Source organism: Chelonoidis abingdonii, chromosome 5 (assembly GCF_003597395.2).
Source record: "Chelonoidis abingdonii isolate Lonesome George chromosome 5, CheloAbing_2.0, whole genome shotgun sequence".
NCBI classification, from domain to species: Eukaryota; Metazoa; Chordata; order Testudines; family Testudinidae; genus Chelonoidis; species Chelonoidis abingdonii.
In genome coordinates, this window is record NC_133773.1 from 28,963,276 (window position 1) to 28,990,594 (window position 27,319).

General features: G+C 41.1%; 1 protein-coding gene across 1 annotated transcript in view; it reads right to left on the reverse strand.

Moving 5' to 3' along the window:
* ANK2 (ankyrin 2) overlaps window positions 1-24,896 on the reverse strand; it is a 638,506-nt gene extending 613,610 nt beyond the window's left edge. The window contains exon 1 of the mRNA XM_075066172.1: window positions 24,421-24,896. Within this exon, the coding sequence (XP_074922273.1) occupies window positions 24,421-24,489 (69 nt within the window). The 5' untranslated portion in view covers window positions 24,490-24,896. The remainder of the gene's footprint in view (window positions 1-24,420) is intronic.
* Between the last annotated feature and the right edge of the window lie 2,423 nt (window positions 24,897-27,319).

Consider the following 27,319-nt stretch of genomic DNA (forward strand, 5'->3'; position numbering starts at 1 on the left):
GGGGGTGGGGGTGGGGTCTGGGGCAGAGCCAGGGTCGAACATTCTCCAGCACATTAGAAAGTCAGCGCTTGTGGGCATGGCTGTAGCAATACAGCTGTGTCGCTAAAAGCTGAGTAGTGTAGACAAAGCAAGTCATGCCCCGTCCATCTGGCCATTCTCTCCTAAACCTTTGGAGACCTGGCCATGTGATCAGACAAAAAGGGAGGAAACTGATGCCCCTTTTCCCTTGTCCCTACACTAATAGTTCTGAAATCACTGAAACTGAATTTCCACTATTATTTTTCTCACCCCACAATTTAACTGTTCTTTCCCCTTATTTCAAATATGTGTAATACAAGGGCAGGCAACCTATGGCACGTGTGTCAAAGGTGGCACACAAGCAGATTTTCAGTGGCACCCACACACCACAGGTCCTGGCCACCAGTCCAGGGGGCTCTGCATTTTAATTTAATTTTAATGAAGCTTTAAACATTTTAAAAACCTTATTTACTTTACATACAACAATAGTTTAGTTACATATTATAGACTTATAGAAAGAGACCTTCTAAAACATTAAAATGTATGACCGGCACACAAAACCTTAAATTAGAGTGAATAAATGAAGACTCGGGACAGCACTTAAAGGTTGCTGACCCCGGTATAATATCTAGAGCTGAAGGAATGACTGATTTTTCAGGTCAGTGGCCAAATCAAACGAAACAGAGAAAAAAATTGTTTGGGATCAACTAAAAACAGAAGTTTTTTTTAGCTTTTCACACCAAAACAAAAAACAAACTGGAAAAATAAAAATAAAAACCCACACCCCATAGGCTACGTCAAATGAAACATTTTGTTCAACCTGAAACAATATTTTTTTGTTTTTTCATTTTGTTTTTGTTTTTGGGTGTTTATCCTTTATTTAAAAAAACAAAGCTTAATTTCTAAACAAACTCATTTTGAAATGAAAAGTCAAAACATTTTATTTAGAAAATGTTAAAACATAACATTTTGACTTTGTTTTCCCTCAACCAAAAGTATTCTCTGAATTTGATCCAAATCTGTGAATAGTTTCAGTCAATCCAGAACTACTTTTTTCCGCTATTTGTCAAAAAAACTGCCCAGCTCTAAAAACAAGTATATAAGTATGACGGTATCCGATCATTGCTCATTTCTGGTCATGGGAGAATACAATTCAATAGTTGCTTCATGGATATGACCCAAGGGCCACATTTTATTCTCAGCTGCATTTGTGTGGGATTTCCATTGACTTCAATATGAGATATGAACACATCTGAAGGTAGAATTTCACCCTTAAGGACCTAAACCTTATTTTTCAGTACTTGTATGTTTAGACAGAAGCATTTCTCTTTACACTTGCTGATTTCTATATGCATATTTATGCTCTTCTAAATATGACTTTTAAATTGCATAAAAACTGATTATCTTAATTACACATAAAATGGGCACCCGTGAGTGGTGCATGTGGTTATGACAGAACATGGCTTGAGTGCATAACAGCTTCTCTAGTTCATAATTATACCCTGACTATCTTTGGAACCTGAAAAAAAAAAAAAAAAAAATCAGACAAAATGTATAAAATATGTCTGCCACAATAAACTACCCTATGGTATTGTAGGCCATACACATTTTCATCTTTCTGCATAAGTCCAAAACCATAAATTTTTACTTCCTCTATAAAGAGGAAATAATTCCCTGAATGCATGTCTACCTTTGTAATTTTATTTAAGCATGGATTATATTATTGTTTTAATTATCAATTGATTACATTTGGTATTTCAAAAAACGCAACAGTTTGGGGTCAGACATTCAAAAGACTAATCACAACTCTTACTCTAATCATCCCTGTTACAAAACAGTGTGAACACTAAAATACTGTTCAGTGAACTAGCCACTCTGATGACTGTATTCTGCATCTTACCCTTTTATCTTTTGTAATTTCATAGTAATTTACAGAAGTTTGCTTGATTTGTTTGTTTGGGGTTTTTTGGAGCATCTTCTCTGATCCCTACATTCCAGACTTTTACAGTCTGGAATTATATGGAAGTGTTTAGTTTAAGATGTATTTTTATCCAAACATTCTTCAACTTCCACTTTCATGCAGATATGTCATTACTTGTCACCAATCCACTTCTTCTCAAAATAAATAAAATGAAGATCAGACGCCTATAGGGATTATTTTAATCACTCCGTTGATCAGGAATACTTTAATAGGTAAATTTCATTTTAGATTTGAGGCTTTACTAATTTTTGTTTAAGAGGAAATAGACACCATGTGTGAATTGTTCATCTTGCAACTTAAAAACGAAAATACTGTGTTGAAGACGACAGATGTCCCTTTTTAACAGAATGTAAAAAGGGGGTCAGCTAGAGAGTAAATTCTCACGTCCAGAATGTTACTTGTGTGCATACATATAGTAATTTCTCCCAGGGAGAGACAGGAATAGAAGATACACAGAGTAAGGCAGTGAATCTCTCCCCTACCCCCTATTGAGATAAATTAATGAGTTCTTCTGGTCATGTTGAATGAATTACTAGTACAGAAAAACTGCATTAGCAATTCTATTTGAAATGCTGTTATATTCAGAAGAGAGCTTTGTGATAGCATTTTAACTCTCTCAACAACTACTATGTTTGCACCATATATAACTCAAATACTTTTCCACCTGTCAGTGCTGCAACGTAAACTCAGCCTGGGGTCTGCATATTTCTAAATAATCATCACCAGTGATGATTTTGCTATTAGAACCTAGCTGATAATTTTTACCAATGAGTTCATGAGGCAAAGTAGAATCCTGCTGCCTTAAGAATCTAACTGTTGTTCTATAGCTATATTGACTGTGCCAGCAATAGTAACATTTGTTTAGGGCAATTTAGTATGCAAATCTGTCTTGGAGACACACGGGTGAAATCCTAGCCCTACTGAAGTCAATGGGAGTTTTCATGCCAGATTTCAGATGAGGAAGAAGATATTCTTATTTAATGGCAACAGAGCCACTGCAATTTGCAGGGTACGTCTACGCTATGGAGACTTTACAGGGCTATCCTGGCATAGCTATGCCAGTAATGTAGATGCAACGTACACTGAGAGGTCGTTTTTCTTTTGATACAGGAACACTACCACCCCAAGAAAGTTAGCGAGGTCAATGGAAACCGTCTTCTGTTGACATTGCAGCATGTACAGAGGGGGTTATATTAGGCTAGCTAAGTTGGTCAGGAATGTGTTTTTTTCATACCTCTGATCACCACAGTTATGTTGATAAAATTTTGGAGTATAGAACTGCCTCAGACAAACACTGGGAAGGAGCCTGTTTCTTTTCAAGTTAGGGTAAATGGCACAGTAGGAGGAATGGGTGGGTGAACTCTCCATGACTTCCAAATGACTTCTTGACTTAAATGGAGCTATGACAATTTCCACCAGCTGAGGATTGGCCCCTTATGTATTACTGGTTAACTCAAGGAGACAAAGGTCCATATCGGCAAACACTTTTCAGAAATGGGCACAACAACAAAGTCTCCAATACCTATGATGACGACTACAAAAAAAACCTTGTGGTTAATGATAGTTAAGATTGCAGCAGGAAATCATTCCATGCACCCTAGCCTGAAAAGCACAGAAATAAGAAGCTAAGGGGAATGACTAGTGCATTTCTTCCCCCCTCTGTGTTAAGATCACAAGAATGGCCAGTCTGGGTCAGAACCAATGTATCCTATCTTCTGACAGTGGCCGGTGACAGATGTTTCAGAGAGAATGAACAGAACAGAGGAATTTATCCAGTGATCCATCCCGTCATCCAGTCTCACCTTCTCGCAGGTCAGAGGTTTAGGGATATTCAGAGAATGGAGCATGGGCTTGGGTTCCTGACCATTTTTGCTAATAGCCACTGATGAACCTATCCTCCAGAAATTTATCTAATTTTTTTTTAACCCAGTTATACTTTTGGCCTTCACAACATCCCCGGTAACAAGTTCCACAGGTTGACTTACATTGTGTGAAGAAGTACTTCCTTATGTTTGTTTTAAACCTGCTGACTATTAATTTCATTGGGTGACCCCTGGTTCTTCTGTTATGTGAAAGAGTAAATAACACTTCCTTATTCACTGTCTCCACACCATTCATGATTTTATAGCCCTCTATCATATGCTCCCTTAGTCATCTCTTTTATAAGATGAGCAGTCCCAGTAGTTTTTCTGTCTCCTCATTTGGAAGCTGTTCCATACCCTTAAGCATTTTTGTTGCCCGTTTCTGTACTTTTTTCAATTCCAATATATCTTTTTTGAGATAGAGTGACCAGAACTGCATGCAATATTCAAGATATGGTCGTATCATAGATTTATATAATGGCATTATGATTTTTTCTATCCCTTTCCTAATGGTTCCTAACATTCTGTTATCTTTTTTGACTGCTGCTGCACACTGAACCGATGTTTTCAGAGAACTATCCACAGTGACTTCAGGATCTCTTTCTTGAGTGGTAATAGCTAATTTAGACCCAGTGATCTTGTATGTATAGATGGGATTATGTTTTCCAACGTGCATTACTTTGCATTTATCAACATTGAATTTCATCTGCCATTTTGTTGCACAGTCACCCAGTTTTGAGAGATCCCTTTGTGACTCTTCAGAGTCAGCTTTGGAATTAACTATCTTGAGTAATTTTGTATCATCTTCAAACTTTCCCACATCATTGTTTACACCTTTCTCCAGATCATTTATGAATATGTTGAACAGCACTAGTCCCAGTACAGATCATTGGAGGACCCCGCTATTTACTTCTCTCCACTGTGAAAACTGACCATTTATTCCTGCCCTTTGTTTCTTATCTTTTAACCAGTTATTGATACATGACTGGACCTTCCCTCTTATCCCATGATTGCCTACTTTGCTTAGGAATCTTTGGTGAGGGACCTTGTCAAAGGCTTTCTGAAAGCCCAAGTACACAATATCCACTGAGTTTCTATGGCATTGTTTGATTCATTTAAAATTTTTACTATATTTGACTATGCTTTCTTTCATATAGTGCCACGCCCCCACCAGTATGACCTACTCTGTCATGCCTATATATTTTGTACCCTGGTATTGCCATGTTCCATTGTCAAGGCCCCACTCTGGCATTTCAAGTGCAGAAGGTGGGGGCCCACAGGGATTTTAAAAATTAATACTTGCCACTCCAGGCTTGTATTACACTCCCAAGGTTACAGCTTTCCTCTGATCTTGGCCTGGTAAACACTGCCACCACCCAAATGCAAAAATCCCCTTGAACCTAGGAAGAAACACTTGGGAATTCCTCCCTGTGGGATACCCTCAAGCCCTTTCACACCCCTCCAGGGAAGAGCGGAGAAAGAAAACAAAGGAAATTAGCTGCTGCCACTAGCTAAACAAACAAGCATATGCACAAACCTCTTAGGACACCAACAGTTCAATCTTGTGCTTAAAAAAGATAAATTTTATTAAAAACAAAAGGGAAAAAATACATCTGGAACTTGGCCCTTTGCTAGATTTTAAAAGCAATTCCAAAAATTAAGCATCCAAAATACCTTTCTTGGGGGTTCAGCTTAAAGATTACAAGCAAACAAAATCATTTGGGGTTAGCACAGAGGAGATCCACAAGCCAAAATAAAGAAATAAACTTGATTGCATTTACCTAAACATTCCCTGTCCCAATGATTCCTTCTAGGTATGGAAGATAATTTTTCATATCTAGTTCAAACCTTACACAGTATTCCTGCTTATAGCATTGCTGCTCCATGTCCCTGCACCCCAGGGAGAACAACAGACAACAAAGGGAAGTTTTTCTCCCCAATTTTAAGAATTTCTAGCTCTCCCATTGGCTCTTTTGGTCAGGCGCCCACTCCCTTTTTTGGGGGAGGGGTACCTATTCAGGGAGGTTTTTTAACCCTTTACTGGTAAAGCAAGCAGTGAACAGCTACCAAGAGGGATTTTACAGTTAACTGGTTGGGTGGGTGTCCATAAAACAGAGCTACCCCCTCTTCTTTTATCACACCCATTGATTATCATTCTACCAAGTATCTGTGATGCCTGTTATATCAGTATCATCATTTAATACCAGGCACTCAAGTTCATCCATCTTAGTATTTATACTTCTTGCATCTGTATACAAACTCTTATAAAATTTGTCAATATTTAGTTGTCTGCCTTCAAATGATCTAATTGAATGGAACTCTTTCATCTGACTGTACTTTAGTACTAAAGTTCCTATCTGTACTTTATCAACTTCTATCCTGTCCCTTTTTATTAGGATATAGAGTATTTCCTTTAATAAATCCTCCCCTACAGCATGAGTCTGTCTGAACCATATGCTCCTCCATACCCGTTGGCTTTCCCCAACCCTTAGTTCAAAAACTCCTCTACAGCCTTTTGAATTTTACATGTCAGAAGTCCGGTTCCATTTTGGTTTAGGTGGAGCCCATCTTTCCTGTATAGGCTTCTCCTTTACCAAAAGGTTCCCCAGCTCCTAATAATCCTAAATCCCTCCTGTGAATACCATCATCTCATCCACACATTGAGACCCTGCAGTTCTGCCTGTGTAACTGGCCCTGTGTATGGAATTGGAAGCATTTCAGACAATGGAAATCCTGGACTGCAATCTCCTACATAGCAGCCTAAATTTGACCTCCAGGACTTCTTTCCTACCTTTCCCTATGTCAGGGGTAGGAAACTTAGAGCCTGCAGGCCGGATTCGACCTGCTGCTTCATTTCATCCAGCCTGTGGCAAGTCTCCGCTCTGCAGCCAGAAGCCCCAAGCCTCGGTGCCCCCCGACACACACAGGACTGGAGGCACGAGCGCCGACTCACCTCGCTGGTTGCTAGGCAATTAAAAGTCTGGTCGGCTCCAGGAAGTGATCAGCAAGTTCCTGTGGCCCTAGGAGCAGGGGCAATCAGGGAAACTCCATGCACTGCCCCCGCTCCCAGTGCCGGCTCCGCAGCTCCCACTGGCAAGACATGCTCCCCTCTGCCTAGGGGCCAGACATGCTGGCCGCTTCCAAAAGCAGCACGGAACCAGGGCAGGCAGGGACATTGCCTCAGCCCTGCTGTGCCACCAACCAGGAGCCATTTGAGGTAAGAGCCACCAAGCTGGAGCCCACACCCTGAACTCCCTGCCCCAGGTCAGAATCCCTCCCTCACCCTAACTTCCTCCCAAAGGTTGCACCCTGCACCCCAACCCTCTGCCCCAGCCCTGAACCCCCTCCTGTACCCAAAATCCCTCCCAGAGTCTGCACCCTGCACCCAACTCTCTGCCCCAGTCCCGAGCCCCCTCCCTCACCCTAACTTCCTCCCAGAGCCAGCAACCCATATGCATCCCAACACCCTGCCCCATCCCTGAGCCTCCTCCCGCACCCAAATTCTCTCCTGGAGCCTGCACCCCAAACCGCCTCCCACATCCGAATGCCCTGCCACAGCCCTGTGCTCACTCCTGCACTCCAAACCCCCTGGCCCCAGCCCAGAGCCACTCCTGCACCCCAAACCCCTCAGCCCCATCCCAGAGCCTGCACCCCCAGCTGGAGCCCTCCCCCTCTCCCACACCCCAACCCCCTGCCCTCAAGCCCCCTCCCACATGCTGAACCCCTCATTTCTGGTCCCACCCTGGAACCTAGGGGAGGCCCCAAGCCTCCGCCCTCCCTACCCCGCCTGCCACGGGGCTGTATGGGGTCCACAGCTGATTTTTTCTGTGGCTCAATTGCCGCTAATAGAAAAAAGGTTCCCCACCTCTGCCTTAAGTCATTGGTACCTATATGCACCATAACCACTGGCTCCTCCCCAGCACTACACATAAGTGTAGATGTCTTGTGAGATCTGCAACCATTGCACTTGGCAGACAATTCTCCACACGGTTCCCGCAGTCATCGCAAACTCAACTATCTATATTTCTAATAATCAAATCCCCCATTACTATTATCTTTCTCTTCAAAACAACAGGTTTCAGAGTGGTAGCATTAGTGGTAGTGTTAGTCTGTATCAGCAAAAACAACAAAGAGTCCTTACCTTACCTTAGAGACTACCAAATTTATTTGGGCATAAGCTTTTGTGGGCTAAAACCCATAAGATTTTGTGAGCTAAAACAGCACATAAGAAGATGGGAGTTGCCTTACCAAGTGGGAGCATGTACTATCTATATATACTGCTTACTGTATTTTTCACTCCATGTATTTGATGAAGTGAGTTTTAGCCCACAAAAGCTTATGCCCAAATAAATTTGGTAGTCTCTAAGATGCCAAAAGGATTCTTTGTTGTTTTTTCATAACAACAAGGATCAAATCCCCACATAGAGGTATCCTCCGTGAAAGAGGATATTATGGGATCCTTCTTCCAGATAATGCCAACTATGGGATCATTTCCCTCTGCTCCAGCTTAATGTTCTCCTTCCTTGAGACTTTCATCCTCCTCAAGAGCACAGAGGTTGTCAGACTGGGTGCGGGACTGCTCTACTGTGTCCTAGAAAGTCTCCTGTATGTACCTCTCTGTCTCCCTTGGTGCCTCCTGTTTAGCCACTCTGATCTCAAGAGCTCAGTTTCTGAGGGCCATGAGCTGCTTGCATGGAAAGCACACACACCACCTGCCCACAAAGCAGGTAATCATACATGTTGCATTGACCGCAACAGCCTGGATAGCCCCCAGTGTGCTGCTGGACTTCTGCATGAATTGTTTTTACTCTTGCAGGGGTTGGTTTGTTCACTCGTTCCTTGGGTGTGGGAGGCAGGAGGTTTGCAGGGGAGGTGGTTATTAGCCTAAGTTTAGAGAATGTTTATTAGGTGTATTTGTCTTTCATGCTCTCCTTCTAAACTCCATCACAGAACTTCCCTCTTTGATGCTCCTGTTTGCTAGTCCTCTGGTCACTTACAAATTGTTTTTTTTTCAATCTCTGTTCTCCCTGAATTAACTGCATCCCCTTGCCAAGGGATCCTAAATGAGTTAGAGATCAAAGGATAGCCTAGTAGGGTACTTGACTTAGCGCACAGCCGCCCAAAATGACCACACTATAAACAAATCAAGCTGGCACATGGCAAGCAAGCACAACAGATAAACTAACCCAGGCAAGGGGGCCATACTGCTTCTCTACCTGGAGAGCTCCCTTGCAAAATCCCATTTGCTGGTCCACTCACTCAAGCTTGCAATGCTATTGATAACACGCTCCAACACTCCACAAGATTTTCACTTCCATCTCCAGAAGACTCCAAAAAGTAATACATACCCCTGCTTCAGCAAACTCGTACTCGAGAACAAAACCTTAGCAGTGACCTCATATGTTTTTATATCAACAAATCAGCACATTTAACTGTCACATAAACCTTGCATTTGGCAAGTTATTCTGCCTTAACACTACAGCAGTGGTCCCCAAACTTTTTCATCTGGTGGGCGCCAGATGACGAGCTACGGAGGACCGTGGTGGCAGATGAGCATCCGCCGAAAATCCACCAACAAGCAGCAATGTCAATAGGCGTCGTCACCGAAAGGCCGCCAACAAGCAGCATCATCCAGACGTGTCGCTGCCGAAATACCGCCAAAAATCAGTGGTATTTCAGCAGCAACACCTCTGGATGACACAGCTTGTCGGCAGTATTTCAGCAGATGCTTGTCCACCGGCCATTATGTGGGCACACAAATGCCCCTGCGGGCACCATGACACCCACGGACACCACGTTGGGGACCCCTGCACTACAGGACATAGGGCCCAAACTTTCTCTCCTCCAACCTCTGGCCTCCACTTCCGCCTATCCTCTCTGTTCTATAGTGTGTCCTCTCCTGCCTCACTCCCTTCCTCCTGCTGCTACTTTCTCTAGTCCAAGAACTTCCACTGCGTTCCCTCTGTCAGTCCCCAACCATTTCCTTCCTATTCAGTTTAGCTCCCAATGTGACCAGCAGGAAATGAGTTAAATCAGCTCCCAGTACACTGTTAACTAATCATCATCATTAGCCTTGGGCTAAGTTGCCATTACTCACTGGCAATAGCTGAATATGCAACTTCATATTACAAAAATAGAACATTTATCGATTTCCAGTGATCCCTGTATTTAAACTTCTAAAGTTTTTCAAAACCTCTCAATGAAGCATTTCTTGTCAGACAAAAAACTTCAGTGAGGTAAATTTACACAAAATAAATTCCAATATGTTTGTTCACTTCCTTCAAACTGAATATATTGAGGATGAACCTGTTTCCACTGGAGCCGAAGGGAGTTTTGCAGGAGAGGTCTATTTACTCTATTTACTCTTGACTATTCCACTGCCATTGTTAAAGAAATGCAGCAATGTTGTTGTTTTTTTTTAATTTTCCTTTTTGTTTTTAAAATCTGCTTAGAAACTCAAATAAACATTCTTCCCTCTGCTGTTTTTGCCCTTTTCCACAAATAAACATTGATTTCCTCTAAACCACTTGTTTACCACTTGGTTTTCACTAACATCAGTGCTATCACAACAACTCTAGGAATAGGATTTTAGCTCATTTACCACCCTTCTGCTGGATAGTTATCTAGCTTCTGAGAGTAATGCAAAAAAAAGTGTGGTTACGCATAAATCAATGGCAGTTTAGACTTTTTGTCCCTTGATTTCTTTAAATCCCTTGCATCAAATTTCCAAGCTGGCCAACAAAATTTTGGCTATATTTTCAAATCATTTATATAGCACCATAAATGTACACAGTAAGCTATGATCCTTGTTGAGGAAAACTTATAACCAAAGAGGCTGATTCTACATTGTGCTGAATGCTTTGAAATCCCATCGAACACAACCAATCAGGCCCCTTTGATGGTTTTATCTGTATGCGCAAATGTCAGATTTGCTTATGTCTATGTCACACACGTGCAAAGTGTTCATTGTGTTCTACTTTAACTGCTAGTCCACATAGACGATAGCTTATGACTACTGTCTGCTAATGGTGCTACTTTAGCTCAAGTGGTAGAGATCTACTGCTTCAGGGCTAAAGGTCTTGGGTTCACATGATGCATAGTAGGGAGTTGTTACAGACACATATACAAATGTGATTGGCCACTAAATCTGAGCTGCCTTTTTTTTTTTTTAAACTTTGGCCCTCCATTTCTACCTTGCTGGATTCAAGCCTCTAAGCTTCTTGCAAAGATAGAATGTGGAAAAGACCTCAATAAGGGCCCAATCCTGCTTCCATGGGAATCAGTGGGAGTTTTGCTCTTCCATGCAAGCATAGTAAGTCCTAACTTCTTGTGTTCCCTAAGCCTACCTCTGACATCAGACAAGCTTATTTTCCCCACACTCTAAAACTGATGAGGAACTTCTGCCTAACGAATCCCAGTCTACCAAACAGATTAATTGAGAAGGTGCACCAGCACAAAACAATATCCCAGGAATAAGCCAAGAAAAAGTTAGAGTTTACAAAGTTTCAATGTCATCACCACTAAAAAAAGTTTTCAGAGATGGTGCGGATAATGAGCAGCACCACAATGATAAGAGAGTACCCATGGTGATTCAGAGACCAAACGATAAGAGAAGATCTAGATCTAAAACTTGACATTAAAAATAATAATAAATAATAAAAGAAGGTTAAGGCCGGCATATATCTAAGCAGTAGATGGTCTGGTGTGATATCCCAAGTGAACAGACTGGCTTCTTGCTTCTGTGCACTGATCACCTGTTCCCTGGGAGAGTTACAGTACCTTGAATCAAAGATAGATACACAAAGATATAGAGCAAGTTTCTAGAGCTTTCTTGCACTGACATGAGACCTTTCCTATTCATGACACACAAAACATTTCTCTCCCTGCAACCCACACACACAGGGAATTACAGTCTCAGCCTTCCCTTGCTACTAGAGCCAAGCATGCCTTCCCAAATAGAGCAGCAGTTAAGGGTCACAGACTACCACGTGATGGCAGGCTTTCTATGCTCTATCTATACCAGAGTGGGAAGGGAAAACTAGGTTTTAAAGTGTTAAGAAGCAAAGAAGGTAAACAAAAATAGCCTCAGAGGATTCATGTAGCTACATTCAGTATATAAAAGGGTGGCTCAGAAGTATCCTAGTCATGAGATCAAACAACAAACAATGAGATGCATTTTGTGAACTAATTCCCAACCTGGAGAGATCAGAATTTAGCTGAAAGGGGTTTCTTGGTCCGAGCTGACAGTTTGTCCTTGAACAACATTATACATACTCAGGGGCTCAACCTACTCCTTACACTATACGGGCAGTTTTGCCATGGATATCATTCAGAGTTGGATCAGGCCTTTGTTGCTTTCTTGAGAGGTAGAGGGAGTTGTATTTAACTGAAATAATGTTACTTAATTTAAGGGGGGAAACAGACTACTTAGTGCCCAAAAAATTATACAATTTTTAGGACATAAGTAAGATTTGCAGGAAAGGAAGAGCCAAATCCTTACAGGCAGATTCCTATAAATTAATATAAGAAAGTACATATATTAATGAAAAAACAGACGTAAAGAGCTGTCTGATTACTTTATAGAGAATATGAGACCCGTCGAAGACCCCTTAGGTCATCAGTTTGAATCCTGCCTAGTTTGGCAGAGATTGAAAGTTGTTCTCATCTAATGGATGTTTGTAGTACTTTCATGAGAAGAGTTAGGTGAGCCACAATTCTAGTTCTCATTACAAACTCTCAGCCATGCTTTGCACTACAATGCAAGTTATTTGGGGCAGGGACTGCCTCTTCACTATGTGTTTGTGCCCAGCTCAATGAGGCCCAATCGGCAGGGAGTGATCAATCTATCGGTGAATCAATTTATCGCGTCTAATGTAGACGTGATAAAATCGATGCCCGATCACTCTGCTGTCGACTCTGGAACTCCACCTCAGTGAGAGGCGGAAGCAGAGTCAATAGAGGAGTGGCAGTGGTCGACTCGCCCCTGTCCTCACAGCCAGGTTAATCGACCTAAGATACCTCGACTTCAGCTACACTATTCATGGAGCTGAAGTTGCGTATCTTAGGTCGACCCGCCCCCAGCGTAAGACCTAGCCTAAGTTGGGTCCGCTAGCAAACATTCCAGTAGCAGGGGGTCAAAACTGTGTTACTCACGATATGTTTGGCAACACACTTCTACAGGCAAACTTCTGTTGGATGGAAGGAGAGTTAAAAAAAAAGAAATAATCACAAGGCACAGCGAAAAGACAAATCCACATGATTCAATCTTTTATTAAAATCTCTGGGGTTGGCAGTACTGATGACTATATTGCTTGTCGGGAGAACTGTATGAGGATGATAACGATGGATTCCTACAGAAGATACAGTATTAAGGCGATGAAGAATAATGACACAATTGAGTTATTCCAACAGGATCCTGGACTCAGGTTCTCTGCATCCCCAAGGCAACCACCCTGTAACCTTAAATGAAGAAAGTGGTGGGCAAAGCAGGGTACAGATCTCTCATGAGACCAGAGGCTCACTCTGGCTATACCCTCCACATACCCAGGCGCCTCTCCTGTGACTAAAACTATTTCCTGAATGGGAAAGTAATACATTAGGAAAGGAAGGCATTTTTAAGATATCATAATAGCTTTTAGCAGCCAGAAATGAGGAGACACCACCATGTGACCAGCCAGCTTTCCACAGACTGCATGGGCCACAAATCCCTGATTGAGAACTCTTGACATATAGGAAGGTCAGCAGCCTAATCTGCTGTAGGCCACACTTCAGACACAGAAGCAAAACTGGATCCAATGGATTAACAAAGCAAACACTCTTCCAAAATGTTTTGCAGGAATTTTTGATGAATGAATCTTTGTTGCATAAACAAAGATTCCTTTACTATAGGAAGTTTCAAGTCACTGCTCCATTATATACTGTACTCTTCATACTCTATAGGAGCAATTAAGTCCCACAGATAATCTCAAATACTTGCCAACCACACAGACTTTTAAAAATGAGCTGCACAACTGGAGGCAGAAAAAGATACTTTTTAAAGCTCTGTTACCACACAGTATCAGCGGTCAGGTTTTTCTTCATATTGGCATCACAGCTATGATGTATGACTCGACTAAGACTTTGATTTAATTACATCCAAAAATGTAGAGCAGTTGCACATAACTGGGACCAGCAGTGTGTGTCACAGATGAAGGAAAAATAGATACAAATATTATTCCACGGCATTATCAGACAATTTACTAGAAGCACATTTTTAAACATTACTCCCCAGATGACTTCAACAAACCCTTCAGATCTGAGAGTTGTATTTTGAGGTTGGCAGGGGAAGTCCAGTTCTGACACTTCCACTTGTAATTGCATAGCATAGCTATCACACTGATTTAGTAACCACTCATTATATATTGCATATACAGTTGATAACTAGCAATATTTCTTATCAGTTAACATAGCCTTCAGATACACCTGGTCATTCATTCACAATACTTAATTTTATTTGGATAGTGCCTCATTTAAAACTATGATTCAAAATGGAGAAAATATTTCATTTTAAATTTAAGGGAAGCCTCCTTTAACAATGAGATTTTAGTTCTGCAAACAGCTAATCTGCAACATTTGTTTTAGTAGCTCTTTTTCACACACTAAACCTTCTCTTGTCTCATCTCTAATTGCCCTTCAATATTATTCCTAATACTTTGAAAGAGGGCAAAATGTACTTAAACTACTAGTGAGCTCTCCAACAAGTTTTCTTCATATGATTTAATCCAGACATTCATTTACTTTGTTTCAGGATTCTTTGGGTGTCAACAATGGATTATGAAAGTATCTTGCATCTTTCCTGGGATTACAGGATTCTGTAGGAAAATGAACAAAGGCTGCTGGTTTTTCCCTTCCTTTTTCTTTAAATATTTATCATTTACTGAAGCCTGTGTATAAGGGGCATTATACAGACAGCTGCTACATCACGCAGAATTTCTATTTTAAAATCATGGGATTTAATCCTATGTTCCTTACTCACTCAAAATGCCCACTAAGGACAAGGTAGGGTGACGAGGGGGCAAGTGTGAAAAATCGGGACTGGGGGTGGGGGTAATAGGTGCCTAAAGTCCCCAAAATTGGGACTGTCCCTGTAAATTTGGGACTTCTGGTCACCCTAGGACAAGGGAAGATTTGCGTGAGCAAGGAAAGCAGGATATGGCTGAAAGCAAGAACAATGTAGGAAGAGTCTATTTCATAGCATTGTATATAGCTAAGGGTTCCACATTTTGTGAAAGCCTTTTTGTTTCTCAGTTTAAGTCAATTCTCACTCTAAGTTGGCAGTTTACTGGGCAACTTCTGAAGTCCATTTATGAGTTGCTATTTTTAAAAAGTTTTTTAAAAATTTTCCACTGGGAGACAAAACAGCCAGCTCTCTCCCCTCCCTATCTCTAGCTACATTGCCTCCATGTGTGTTAAACACCAAAACCAGCTCTAAACAGTCCTAACCATGAGTCTTCTTTCTCTTGAGCTCTGTATTCTGACTTTTATGCACAAAGTGTTCCAGCCCAGACTCTTTTTAAAACTCTGCACCTAATTAAGCTCAGCTGTAGCTGATTGCCTCAGCTCAGGCAGGCATTCCCAGCTGGGACTCTGAAAACCTCAGCTGCAATTTAACTCAAAAAGCCCCATCCCAGAGTCTGGCTTAACATAGCTAATCTTCTTCAAAGGATATGACTAGGATTGTGAATGCCTCTCCAGAAAACACTGTAGTTGTATTAGTGTGGAGTGTAATTTACAATCCTATTGCATTTTAGTTTGCTTTTTCCAGATAAAATTATAATGCAACTTAGCAATGGATGTTCCCACCTTCCTACTCAGGCTTTTATTTATTACTACTTGTACTACAGTATTGCCTGTAGGCCCAAGGTGACTGAGAGCCCCATTACGCTGACTACTATATATATATATAGTAAGAGCCCTAAGCAACTTCAATAGGAAGTTTTTGTTTGTTTACAAATAGTTTTTATTTATCAATACCAACTCATTATTACTACTTCCAAATGAAGTGATAAAAATTCTAATACTAATATCACAACATCATAATGCTCATTTTCTTTTTTAATCAATGTGAGTTAGGCACCTAAATCCCTTTGAAGATCTGGGCCTTCATCCAAGAAAAAATTGTTTTCTGATAGTATATAGTGTACACATTAGTGTCTATACAATATGCCCTGTATTTTTATATACAATATAAGAGGAGCTGATAGTGCGCTCCATAGTTAGGTTCCCTATTACCTTCCATTGTAAAGAATCTTTGCAACCTTTTTCTCTAGAAGCTTTAACATCTCATCTGCTGCAAGACTTTGAAGCTTGGCAGAGACAAACCCCCTGGGCTAGGGGCATGCCTTTTATTTGTCCTATGAAATTCTGTTTAGGTCTGGTTGAATCATAAACTTTTGAAAATCACCACTGCCTTAACAATATTGGCAGCATTCCAAAACAGTAAGACTGAACATGAACATTCTAAAGGGTTACTGTATAGGATAATAGTCATTAATTACATGATCACATACTATTTTCCCATAGGAGTCCTGCCTCATTCAGTGCATGGAAGAGACACAGAAAGGATTAGAATTAAGATTGCATGGGCAACCTTAAACATTGTATCTCCTAATTTTTCAGTGTTTAACTTTGCAACTTGAATAATATTGTTAATGTAGTTATTTACACTAATTTAGTTATGCATTAACTATAATTACCTTTTCCTATTATACAAGTTTCACTACCTATTATGTATGATCATTTTAAAATGCTGACTAGAGATTCTATATTAGCATGCATTTTTCCCAGTAAATAACACATGGTTTACTGAAATCACAGACACATATTTGTTCATTTCTGCAGATGTTCTCTTTGTTTAATGTTGTGCTGCTTAAGCTCATATATCACTACTTTTACTTTTTTTAATAGTTTTAAAAGGTCAAAATTAAAGATAAGATTGAACCAAAAATCTGGATGCTGATAAAGCATTCAGAACTGGAAACTTTGTTTGGGTCCATCTCTGTTAATAAACCCTTTTAATGTTTTGTTTAATTATGTATAAAGATCACATGGTAAATCATATATTATATCACTTAATATAAATATTCCGGTGATTGCCTTTGCACCTTTCCCTGACTTTTCTAAAGAGGCTTCATTCAACTGGATTATTTATCATCTTCAACTTTTCAGTATTATTCTCAATATGAATATATTCAAGTATGTCTGTGGATAGCATTTCATCATATACGAACAACAACAGTTAACATATCATTAAACTGGAGATTACAGCCACACAACCTTCACCTTAATTCTGTCCCCCTTGGTCAGAATTCATGTAAACTGGAACAGGTAGGCACAAATTACAACTCCCTCCACCAGCTGATCCCCAGGCACCAGATAGGGTTCACCCCCTCTGGGAGGCCACAGGTGTTGCCACCGCTGCAGCCACAGCTGCCTTCCCTCAGGATGTTCCACCTGAATTAGGCTGCTTTAATCTGTGACTGGAGCCAAACACACACCCAGACTGCTCGGGGATGATTTGCTTCTGCACATAATAAGGTTTCCTGGGATGTCTTAGGCAACTACACTGGCAACCTGTAGAGCCTTGAGCAAAGAAGAGGTTGTGACCACTTTATATCAGTACAACCTCCCCTCAGTGGATCTTTGGCTACAAGCAGGCCGCAGTAAAGGTCTATGCCAGTAGTAGCCAGCACAGAGTCTGGGCTGAGTTTGATCCCTTGCATGTCCATCATAATAGGGCTCTGCACAATTTTATTTTAACTAGTCCAAAATTCCACATCTGCATCTAAAGTTAGAGCAAAGGCTGAGATGGCCCTCAGTTGAATCCCTAAAAAACAGACAATCATTCTCAAACTTTGGATGGAGAGGATAGGGAAGGGAAGCTAGACCTGGATCCAAATTTTGCACCTACGCCAATTTCTAATACATAGAGACAGTTCTTTTCCTTAATACAGTAAAATACTTGCACCATAAAAAGGTAGCTAAGAGGGTAATTAGGAGACTGTTAATGGACTAAACAATCTTCCACCTCTGGATCACAGGTTTAAATCCAGCCTAGTTCAATAGTGAACAAGCACTGTTACCATATGACTACTGTATGTTCCCTATGGGAAATGTGTCTGGTAATTTCAGACCAGTGAACACATCACAAAAGTCACTAATACTCTTTTGCACCCTTGCTGGCTGTCCCAGAAGAGTTACCATGAACTCTCATCTACTCCCTCACTCTCAGAATTGAGCCCCTCCAGGGATGAAGCAAAGTGGCATGGCAGTGTAAGGAAGCTTTCACAGCTACTGCCTGGCTGCACTTGTTCTGTAAACAGAGAATGCCATCCTCCAGGGCTATCCATCTGGCACCCTCTAAGAGCAGTAAATTTAAAAATACATATATATTAAAAAACCCTACAGATACCAAAATGAAGACAACTGAAAAAGAAGGAGAGAGGTTTTCTGATCAGAAGGATTTCAGAGTACTCAGTTACTGCTGCTAACCTGATTCTCCGACTGATGATTGGTTCCCACAATCCTAGGTGGTGTATTTACTGTGTGTGTGTACTGACAAGAGCTAATTGCAATTTTTTGACCAAAACCATTTTTTGTCAAAACCAAAACTTTTCATAGGAACTGATCAGTTTAGAGGACGCTTTTGTTAGGAAGGTTTCTCATGTCCAATATAGGATTTCTGGTCAGAATGAGACAGAGAGACCCACCTCAAAAGTTAGGGCATTCACCTGAGATATACAAACCCCTGGTCTGCCTGATTTGGGGCAGCAACTTGAACCTCGACCTCCCACATTCTACATGAGTTCTCTGGGGTCTCTTTCTCTCTGTTTTTATGAAATATTTTGAAAGGTTAACCCTGATACGGAATGGAAAAATCTTTGAAATCTTGAACATTTTCATTGAATAGGAAAACTACTTCCTCCTAATACTGACTTCATTGCTATTGCTGATCATGTTATCATCTCTCCCTCACTTGCATGCTGAATTTCTCACACTATATAATACATCCTGACACCTTTGCTTCTTGGTTCAGTTTTGTTTTCACTTTCACCTCTGGAATGCAGCAAAAGTCACTAGATACAATTTCAGTGCTCCAGAGAATCAGCAACACTGATAAGAGAATGAGGATGTTCCACCAATTTTACCCAAGATTATCCTTTGGTCTCTCAATGGCACTGTTCAACTTTCATTCAAGAGGGATGTCTGATTGTATTTTCATGCTCTGGTATTGCTAGTTAGTTTCTCTTTAAATTTATAGACAGCTCAAGTCTGAGCACTCCACTTTTCTCCTTTAAATTTAAATTGCACTACAAATCATATGTCTTTTCCTGCAAATGTACTAGGCAGTCCACACTTCTTATGGATTATGAACAGATCCTGGAAGATAGTAAGGAAGAGCTGTTTCCTATTTTTTTCTTTTCATTCTAAAAATCTGAATCCAAAAATCACAGAGGACTCTCCTCCTCAATCTTCCCAGCCTTAATTGAATCTTAATATGATCTGTGGCCCTCCTCAGTACTTCTGGATAATTCCTCTGACTTCCTGCTTGTGTAGACAATTCTGTTTCAGAACCCATCACTTGGGCTCTGATCCAGCAAACTTTAAGCACATGAGTCCCACTGAAGTCATGAGACTACTCTGTGATTAAAGGTATGCACATGCCAAGTACTTAGCTAGATCAGGACTTTAAAGGGTGGTTTTACAATGTGGCAACTCAGGTTGCTATTGCGGACAATGCAGATAGTGTGCCTGTTCTGTCACCTGTGTGGAGTCCAGAGCCAGGGAAGGCTTCCATAGAGGTAGCTGACCCATCCTCTGTGAAGGTAGTAGGAGATCTGTAGAAGGGGCCTTCTAAATGTGGATATACCACAGGACGAGTTCAACATCCTGGTAATGAAAAACTTTCAGTATTACTTTCACATCACTGTTTTCACCAAGTGTCCGGTGTGCTGAAGATAAGTGTGAAAATACAATTAAAATCTGCAGGATGAATTTTATATTTACATAGATTTTATAGGGTTTTTTTTCTCCTGGGGAGATAGCCCCTAAAATAAGCACTGAAAATCAGAAGAAAAAATTTTGAAACAACAACACCCAATATATTCCAAAACACTGCACTCTGAAACGGTGTCATTTGCAAGAGCTTTAGCTGTATTTGGGTTATTTGATTTCATCTTGGGGCTTATATCTCTGTATATGTACTATTAAATGTTTGTGAAGGGCATCCACTGCATTGCATGGATGCTGTTTCATTGCAGCGTAGTAAACATCCAAATAACAAATAGAAAACTCATATCCAAGGATCAGAAACATGACTGCCAAGTGGTTCCTTTCTAAGTGTAATTAAAAATAATTCTAAACATACAGTAGACAAAATGCATATTAAGCCCGGAAGGCATTTGTAGCCATCAAACACTTCTTTCATTATTCATCCCTACATATTAATCAGAATGTTGTGTCACTGTCTCATGTTCATCGCAGAATAAATACTGTAATGAAAAACTAATTCAGAATGCTAAAAAGTACTTGATTTGAAAGTAAAAATAATCCAGCAGAACCCTAATGAAGATACATGTAACTATGGCAGCTAACAAACTGACTGCAAGGTAACATTGTAAATCATGGTAATAACTCCTTCTAAAATAGTAAAATAAAGATATGCACAGAAAAATAATATTTTCAATGCCATTAAACATATATCTGACTACTCAGTAGTTAATTCTGCTACAGTCTGAAGACTGCCTTGCTTTTCCTTTGGTTGCTTCTGACCAAGGAGCCATTCTGGTAATCAAGGACAGCCAGGGTGTAGTGATGCCCCAACGATACTCCTTTTACTGTAGACATGCCCTTTTGACAATGGTCAGGAAGGGGTTATAGTACTGGAATTTACATTCTACTAGAAGATCCTCCTACACATATGGAATACTCAACTAGCCACTTGAGCACACATAATAGCCCAGTGAAGCCTACGGCATTTGTCTCACTTCCCCGGTATGTAACATCCACTTATCTTTTGGATGGAATGCAATATTGTCTCTGCGTTTAATATTACTATGTAGAGAACAACTCACTGGTTCTAGAATGGCTTCTATTTTTCCCTTCCCTCCATGGCTTGGGGCAACAGCAACCCCCCAACTGTTTGCTATTAAAAATAAATAACTGGAAACATAATATTCAAGTAATATTCATGACTTCGATGCTGACCATAAGAAATGCACCAAAGGCTTGAAACATGCAGGAAGATCAATTCAGATTTCTATTGAGGTGAGTCGCCATAGCAGCTCTCAGTCACTACAAGGATACTGAATAACCATACTGAATAAATTATAAGCAAACAAAGCTACAAGCTTCTCTATGGCCTGATTTCTCAAAGATTCCAAGTATTTAGGTCTGGGACCTGATTTCTTCAAGGTCAGGTCCTTGCTGTCTCTTTACTGTAACTTCATTTTGTCCTAATACTTCAAGTCTTTACTGATTTCACTGTGTAGAGAAAGTCAAATGAATTCAGGAAAGTCCCCTATTCATTTTGCTCACTTCTAGAATCAAACTCAGACTGAACTATTAAAGCCCAGATACTTTCTTCCTCATGTTCAATTTCCAGCTGGGAAGGAACAGGAAGTGCCAAAATACTTGAAAAAAAGACTGTTCTTGTGGTATTTCCAGCTGGGGCCAGAAGCAAATGTGTCTTGAAATTTCACACACAAGCCTTGTTACCCGAGATTTCCAGCCTGACCTTTCAATACATAATAGATTTGACTAGTTCAGATAATCATCCAAACTTCTGAAGGGTTATCTGAACTCCAAAACCTGATATTCCCCCATAAGCACTATGGCTACTTTGTCAACAGACGATATAAAGAAGAATACATATGCTGCACACTAATCTGATTACTTACCAAGAATCCTTTTTTGAACAGTTTTTAATGTACTAATTTTACCATCTTAATCATGCTACTTTTGAAGTCCTAATATAAAAAGTAAAACTAAACATTTCAGACCTTAGCAGGACACACACATTATTAACTATTCTATCTCTAGTATGTTCAAAAACACTTGCAGAACAGTATCACTGCAATTTCCTGCAGTCAGAAGTTGGCAGTATTTCTGTTCTACTTGAGTGGATGAAGACCAGGCCAGGTGGAGAATGACAAATAACTCTAAAAACCAATTTCAAAATTCAAAATGTAAATTAATGCACCAATCACCACAATTTACAGCTCTTTTTTGCAAAGAGGTACAAGAGTGTTACAAAAAACAGGAAATGGAACAGTAGCCTGGAAATTGCTGAATTATATTAATTAAGAATTGTATTCACGTGCTTCAATAAACACATCTCAGCCACAATAGTAACACACCCTAAAATATTTGTCAATACATAGCTACTGTTATTGACATTGTTTTAATGTAACTTTGTATTAATCTCTTGGCATCCTGCTATAATTCAATGTGTGTGCATACACAAGGTTGTATATACACGAGTATTATAATTAACATACATGCATGTATACACATGCACACTCTGAAATAGTTTTGTTTATATATTTATATTAGAATGTGAAGAGAGGAGAGATGTATCAATAGATTAATAATTAACTGTTTTCTTTTGGTGCTTTACCTTTCAGTCCTCCTGCCTTTGTTTAAAACTCAGTGAGACTTTGGTTTTTGGATCCCTCATCATCAATGTTCATAAAATGACATCATCTAGCTCACTGCGTTGGGAGGGGTTCTACATTATTGGTACACAGTGATGGGAAAAGCCCATGTGTTTTTTGTCATAATTCTAATGTAATTCTGTAGCAACTAGGGTCCTGCTTTCTAGGTATTTATTTAGGAAGTATTAACAGGTTTCCAAATCCTTGTCATGTAAATATCAGAAATATACAATCATTGCAACAGTGAGTTCTGTTTAAAGAGACATACAGGAATATTGTCATCAGCTCTCTCTCTTTAACAGGGCGGTACCACATTGCAGAGTGAGCACCATCACAACACAGGGTCTTGCTTTCTACAACTGAATTCATTTTAGACAATTTAGAGCATGTCACTGGAGAGCATATTTATTAGATTTCAACAGTATAGATACCTTATCGGGAAGAGACAAAGGCAGCAAGACGGCAGTCAAAAGAAAGACCTAGCATTGTCACCAGAACTTAATTAGGTTACAAACAGACAGAGCAATAACTCCTTAATTTTTCCACTGTGTTGCCAAACAAGTGGAATGAAAGGGAAAGAAATGAGAGAGTCTTTATAATACTACCACTTACATGAGTCAGACCATGAACCCTTGGAGATCCTGATGTGGAAAGCAATGTAAAGGGAAGGTGAGCATAACACTTGAGAGCATTTCTAGATGTTATCTTGACTATTCCATGTTGGCATTGAATTTCTCCCTTCCCAACAACTGCAACTCTGACCACTTACAGAGAAAAAAAACCTGCCCTCCCCTCTCCTCACATATCCCCACTTCATTTCCTGAAGCCCAATCCTAGCTGAGCTGGTAACCAAGGAAAACTCCAAACTCCCTCCTCAGCCTGCTTCCTCCTATGTCAGAGCCACCATTGCCATCCCTGTGTCCCGTCAGAGCATGATAATAACAACACAGCCAAGAAAAGTCACACTCACGCCTACACATATTGACATACCGCCTCTGTGCTACCCTTCCTGTCATCAGTGCTTCTGCAGATCACAAGCATACACCACACAGCTCTTAAGACACCCAGATGGCTTCAGCCCCTCTTATATGGCACAGTACAAATAGAAACCCGCATTCCTCTAGAACACAATAAGAAACTGTCTGTCTGCGTGAGTGAAAGAGAGACAGACAAGTGGTGTTTGTCTGTCATACAGTGTCCTGGTATTTGATTATTCCAGGTTATGTGGCGTTTCTCATGTGCAGTGGTTTGTGTGCGAGATGAATGAGTCAGGCTTTGTGTGTGTCTGTGATGTTTCAACACACAGTGTTTGTGTCATCTGTCATATTTGTTTCAGTGCTGTGTCAGACGTGTGTCTGCTATGTGTGACACGTGGTGTCAGTGTGAAGTGTGTGTGTGTTAGTTTGGGGTGTATGGGGAGCGTAGGTTACTCTGCGTTAGGCATTCCATGCAGACTGTGTTGTGTGCCAGTGCCTTGTAATGTGTGTAGTGTGCGGAATCAAGTCAAAGTGTGCCAGAATGTTATCACAATGTGTGGTTGTGCCAATACCATCCAGCATATTGTGAGGCAGTATATGTTAGTGCCATGCAGTGTACTGTGACATGGTGTGTGTAAGCACCATGCAGTGCATTGTGAGGTGGTGTGTGTCAGTGCAATGCAGTACGTTGTGAGGTGGTGTGTGTCAGTGCCATGCAATGGGTGCTGTGAGGCATTATGTGTCAATGCCATGCAGTGTGTTGTGAGGCAGTGTGAGTGTCAGTGCCATGCAGTACGTTGTGAGGCACCTTGTGTCAGTGCCATGCAGTGGATGCCGTGAGGCAGTGTGTGTCAGGCCCAAGCTATGTGCCCTCTCCAGGGTGCACCCACCTGGCGAATGCGTGCCTGGCCGGCGGGGGGAGAGGACCCGCCTCCCCCGAGGGAGGTGGGGGAAGCCATCTTCCAGCTCCTGGGCTCCTTCTCGCTGTCACTTTGCTCTCCCCAGCCCTGCTGCCCGGTGTCTGCCTGCGGCCGCCGCAGCCGCCTCCCGGCCTCTGCTCTGACACCGTCAAGGGCAGGAGGAGGGAGCTCTGCTCATCCCAGAGCCCCGCTTCTCCCTCTGCCGCCCGGGGCGGCCCCTGCAGAGCACCGCGCCGTCCCGGCCAGCCAGGCCCCCTGCGCGCACTGCCGCGGTGGGTGGGAAGGGCTGGGAGCCGGTCAGTGCATGACCTTGCCGGTGGAAGTCAGCGGCAGTGCGGCTGTGCCTCCGCCCGGGCTCGGCGGCGGGGCGGCTTCTGCTGCAGGCGCGCACCAGCCCTTCTGCTTCCAGTCTCCTCCAACCCGTGTGTGCGAGCGAGCTAGCGAGGGGGTGGAGAGCGGCGCTAGCGCTGGGATTATTCTAGCCGCGCTCAGGGAGAGGAGCGAGGAGGCTGGGCCGCTGATGAGCTCACGGACAGCTCCTGGAAATAACGTCTCGATGCACCATTCCTGGCTAGAGACGAGGGTGGGAGGGAAGTAAAGTGAAAGTCCACCCCCCACCTTACACACACACCCCATTATCAGCACCCAGCCCCGCATCAGGAATTAGTCCAGGTAGTTAGGAGCTGCTACCTGACTTGCTTCCCTTTTAGCCCTTGGGCAACAGGCGTAGGAAGCAGGTGTCTTGCTAGTGGGCAATGGGAAAAGTGCATGGGGCCTCCTCGTGCTTTGGGGAGGGGAGTGTGAGCCTTGGGAGAGACAAAAGCGACTTGATCTTTCTTTTGCTTGACGGTGCCAGCTGAACCCTGGGAGTTTCATCAGGGCAATGGTACTTTAGTGCAAAGTTACATAAATCTTAATGAAGTTTCTGGTGACTGGAGTGAAAGAAAAGTGTGTTTGGGTGGAGTAGCAGATGTTTGCATACACTTACTGTGCTTTCTGTCTCTGACCCCTAGGGAAATGGTGCTAGGAAATTAGCATAATCAGCACAAATGCATTAATGATAAGGCTAGGGCTACCCAGAGCATGTTTGTAATTAAAAACAACCGGGGGAGTCCTGCACAGGTACAGATTTATACAATTCTGTGCCTAGAGGACTTTTAAGGAACTGTCGTTTAATGTGTGATGCTACAGTATGCATTGCAGGGAGCAGGCCAGCCACCTGAAAACTTTACATTGATCAAGATGTTGCCTGTCTCTCTCGCGGTCAGACAACGAACTTTGCCTCTGGGTTAGAGTCCCTGACAAAGACAATATGAAATATAATGATACTTAAGACTTTCCAAACAAATATTTTTGTGTTTATAATATTTGTTTGTAAACCCCTGAGTATCCTTATAATAGACCAAAACTTTACCTTCTGACATGTTACTTCACTGAAGGATTAACAGAATTTCACTAATTAGGTAAAAGTAATAAAGAATGAATGCATATCATCCTTGGCAAGCTTGTCATTTCAGTCCCTCCTAGAGCACTCATTAATGGGTGATCATTTTTTAACCTTCAAAAGAGATTCCACATTAGAATTCTGAGTGCTCTAGAGGCTAATAGATTTCAGCCAGAGACAGGTGACTTATGCTTTTATTACTTTGAAAGTAGAATTTATCTACCAGTCAGACTGCAAAGCTATTGTATGTCTCGGTCCTTATAGTAGGCACAAGAATGCACTGTATGCTACAGTCCATGAATTGTCTGTTTTTACATGTACCTTATCTATGTACCATATCAATCACACAGATAGAAAAGGAAGTGGAGGAGGGAGACATGGAAAAAGTGGAGATGGAGAAGAAGCGAAGGAGAGAGAATAAAGTCAAATGTAAAATAAAAAAGAGAGTGAGGGAGAGAGAGAGAGCGAAAGAAAGGCAGGCAACTGGGGATGTGGTATTAGACTGTGCTTAGGTCAGCAAAGAAAAGGAGATTCCCAGAACCACTTGAATCAAGATAATTTTAAATATCGCTTATCCTGTTCCTGGAGATCAATAGCCATTACTGTAGCGTTGAGTAAATTGGGATATAAATGTTTTCCCCACTCCATATATATAACCGCCTTGCTATCAATGAGAGTGATCTTCAAGCTTTATTTTTCTCTGCAATTTTCCTTGTCTGGTTTCTTCAGAAAAAATAATTCTGGAGGCCACAGGACTCTAAAGCTTCTGATATACAGGTTGTATACCAGATGTTTTATTTCAGCTGTGTGTTCACTGAGTCTTTGTAACTTCTGCAGCTTCATCTCAAGCTGGATATCAATAGGAAACCAAAGATGACAGGGAAGAGATTTTATTTTCTATTTTAAATGTATTATTTTTAAATACTAAAGGATACATGTTACCTTCCAATTAGGCTCTAAATAAAAGTATTTCCTTTAAGATGCAAAAAAAGTTCATATTTTCATGTGTTTACTATATTCACATACAGTCTGATTGCCCAGGAATGCCTATATTTCTCATTTGCTGAACATCAATGGTTTTGACCTTTATCCTTATGGTATATCCAAGTCTTTTAGGTATATCTTTATCATAGAACATGTGTATGCATATTAGAACCTGATTTCACTATTATTTATTTGTATAAACATAAAATAAAAGACATACCCTCCCCACAGAATCATAGATTTTAAGGCCAGAGAGGATCATTATAATCATCTAGCCTGACTTCTTGCATAACACAGGAATTGTTATGGAATAGAATTTCACTCAGTGATTCCTGTATCAAGCACATAACTCCTGCTTCAGCTAGAACATAAATTTTAGAAAGAGAATCAATCCTGATTTAAAGGTCTCAAGTGACAGAGATCCATTACATCCCTAGATAA